The sequence below is a fragment of the Physcomitrium patens genome, chromosome 23, assembly GCF_059467195.1.
Source record: "Physcomitrium patens ecotype Gransden chromosome 23, ASM5946719v1, whole genome shotgun sequence".
NCBI classification, from domain to species: domain Eukaryota; kingdom Viridiplantae; phylum Streptophyta; class Bryopsida; order Funariales; family Funariaceae; genus Physcomitrium; species Physcomitrium patens.
Genome location: NC_143432.1, coordinates 4,372,529 through 4,375,340, shown reverse-complemented (window position 1 = coordinate 4,375,340; position 2,812 = coordinate 4,372,529). Strand labels below are relative to the sequence as shown.

General features: G+C 29.2%; 1 protein-coding gene across 4 annotated transcripts; it reads left to right on the top strand.

The window, feature by feature from the left end:
- The first annotated feature begins 1,696 nt into the window (after positions 1–1,696).
- LOC112275622 (protein DELETION OF SUV3 SUPPRESSOR 1(I)) lies at positions 1,697–2,603 on the top strand. Of its 4 annotated transcripts, none has more exons than XM_090246488.1 (2): positions 1,697–1,994; positions 2,312–2,603. In XM_090246488.1, exon 1 carries the CDS (start codon positions 1,745–1,747, stop codon positions 1,973–1,975), a length of 231 nt encoding a protein of 76 aa, XP_090102614.1. In that variant the 5' UTR covers positions 1,697–1,744; the 3' UTR covers positions 1,976–1,994; positions 2,312–2,603. The 4 variants fall into 4 exon arrangements, with proteins under 4 accessions (XP_090102614.1, XP_024361902.1, XP_024361906.1 ...); XM_024506134.3 differs by having other exon boundaries at positions 2,305–2,603; XM_024506138.3 differs by having other exon boundaries at positions 2,236–2,603.
- Positions 2,604–2,812: the final 209 nt, after the last annotated feature.

Genomic DNA, 2,812 nt, shown 5'->3' with positions numbered 1-2,812 from the left:
ATATATTAAATTTAGAGTGGATTGACTTTCCATTAATATTATTATCTTATATCATAATTTTTTAAATAGATATATAAACAAAAGGTAATTATACACACATACACACATATATATATATATATATATATATTGAGAGGGTTTTAAAACAAGTTTTCAAAAACTACAAGTATTTTTTTGTTTTTACTTCTTTTTTTGAAATTAAATAATAATATTATTATCTTTATATATATATATATATATATATATAAAAATCTTTTTTAAAACATTTAAAAGACATTTCTTTCAAATGTATTTTCTTCTTATGATATTAGATTAACTAGTAATTACAAACTAACAAACTATATACAAACCATATACAAACCATTTATAAACTATCAATTAGAATAAATATAATTATACCAAATGACTTTTGTATAAGATTAATCTATAATATATATGATCAAAGATTTTTTTTAGTAGAATATATTATTTTTTTATTATCATTTGATATATATATATATATATTTATGTATATATATATATATATATATTTATGTATATATATATATATTTATGTATATATATATATATATTTATGTATATATATATATATTTATGTATATATATATATATATATATTTATGTATATATATATATATATATATTTATGTATATATATATATATATATATATTTATGTATATATATATATATATTTATGTATATATATATATATATATTTATGTATATATATATATATATATATTTATGTATATATATATATATATATTTATGTATATATATATATATATATATATATATACATATATTATTATATCATTAAAAAAATCAATACATGAACTTTTGATGTCATCTTATTTTTAATCAATTAAAAAAATTACAAGATTTTTTTATTAGGTATGATTCTATCTATTTTCAAAAAGTAGATGTTTAATATTATATATAAATAGTAATAGTAAATATATATTATTAATATTTATAAATAGTAATTATATATATGTATATATATGTATATATATAAACTTGGAATTTTAGAGGAATGTAATGTAAGTAGCATCAACTAGTACCACTTAAACATTCTGAATTAAAAATATCTTCCCCTTGTCCTGCATCATTATCCTACATAATTGTGAACTTTTTATATTTTAAATTATTTTTGGAAGATATGCTTTATTACAGATTTCCATATTAGATGTTAAGTTTTATTAATATTATTTATTAATTTCTATTTTAAAAAATGTTAGTGCACTTGAGAATAAAATAAATATATTTACTGATGTAACTAGTAAGATGGTTGAAGAGAATGTTATACATTGTTTTTGAATTTTGTTTTAAAACAATAAATAAATAAATAAACCTCCACTCAAATGTATACTTTATTCTGGATACTGTAAATCATCAAATTCATGTACTTCTTACTTTGCTTTTGATTGATAATGAGTTTGATACCTTCAAAATTAGTTTGGGTGAAATAAATAACGTGGTTAATAACTAGTTCTATTTAAATATCTACACACAAGCTTGTGGTGTACGGTCTACTGAGACCGTGTACCTTAGTAGATCTACGAAATGCACAGAATTTGACGAATGAAATTAATAGATGAAAGTATCGTTGGATGACGGACTGGACGCAGACCCTCGCGAGCGATGGAGCTTTGTAAGCTGAGCTTGGGTTAGGGTTTGGTGTAGGACTCTCTGATTGATCGGCAATCGTCAACGGTGGTAGCGTGGAACACATCGTAGCGATGGCGGGGGCTACTGGTGCTGCGGCGACGGTGAAAGAGGCTGTGGAAGACCCCAAGCTGGACGTATTCGAAGATGACGACGAGTTTGAGGAGTTCGAGAACGAGGTGTGGGACGACGAAGACGAGGGGAAAGGCGCCTTGCAACAATGGGAGGACGATTGGGATGACGACGATGTCACGGATGACTTCTCCTTGCAGCTCAAGAAGGAGCTCGAGAAGGTGGACAAGTGAATGCACTGTGATCTTGAAGGTAGGCCTCTCTTCAATCGATGACCATGTGCTTTCCCTTCGTGAACCAGTCGGTAATACAATACCTAAAATCATGCTGATGTAATACGTAGGAGTCTTCTGATTAGGATGCTCTTCGACCACACAAGCCGCTTAATCTTGCACACTCTACAGGTGAAGAGCTGCATTGTTTTCTATTTAGATCATTCTTGATATTTTGTCGTACGTGGGCCTTCTCTAATTTGTTGATCTTACTTCCGTAGAGATTGTAGGGTATTGTTGGAAAAACCTAGAACATCTGCTTTCTCCGTGTTTTGATATGCGGGTTGCAGTTTCCAGTATTGTCGGACGATGCTACTTGCAAGGGAAAGGGACGACAAGAGCTTCGAGATGAGGAAGAGCTTCAGCTGTAGGTTTAACCCGTGGATGCCTCGTTCCTCAGGATGAGGCACGAACTGAACTAGACTGCAGGGATTTGAACTTGGGTAGGAGAATCTTATATAATTTCAAATTCTAGAGTGACAATTTTTCTTTTATGATTGGAAAGGGGGAAACTTAAAATTGAACTTGTTATAATTTTGATTCCCTATGTATGATCTGCCTTAAGGAACAGTTGGAAGCTTAATCTCGAGGAAGTGGATTACTGTTGCTGTTTTTGGTTGTTGTTGCTTCCAAGCGGATCCGGACTGGTCTTCAAAGAAGTTGAACAACAGTACCTGTGTTTAATCGTTTCTCCCTCTTTCTAGTTGCCACTTAGATTCATGCTCCAGTTCTCAATTTGGTGACTAGTTTTATTATGTCTTAAAGCCCGCTTCTTCTTCAAAATCTGCCTAATCTTTT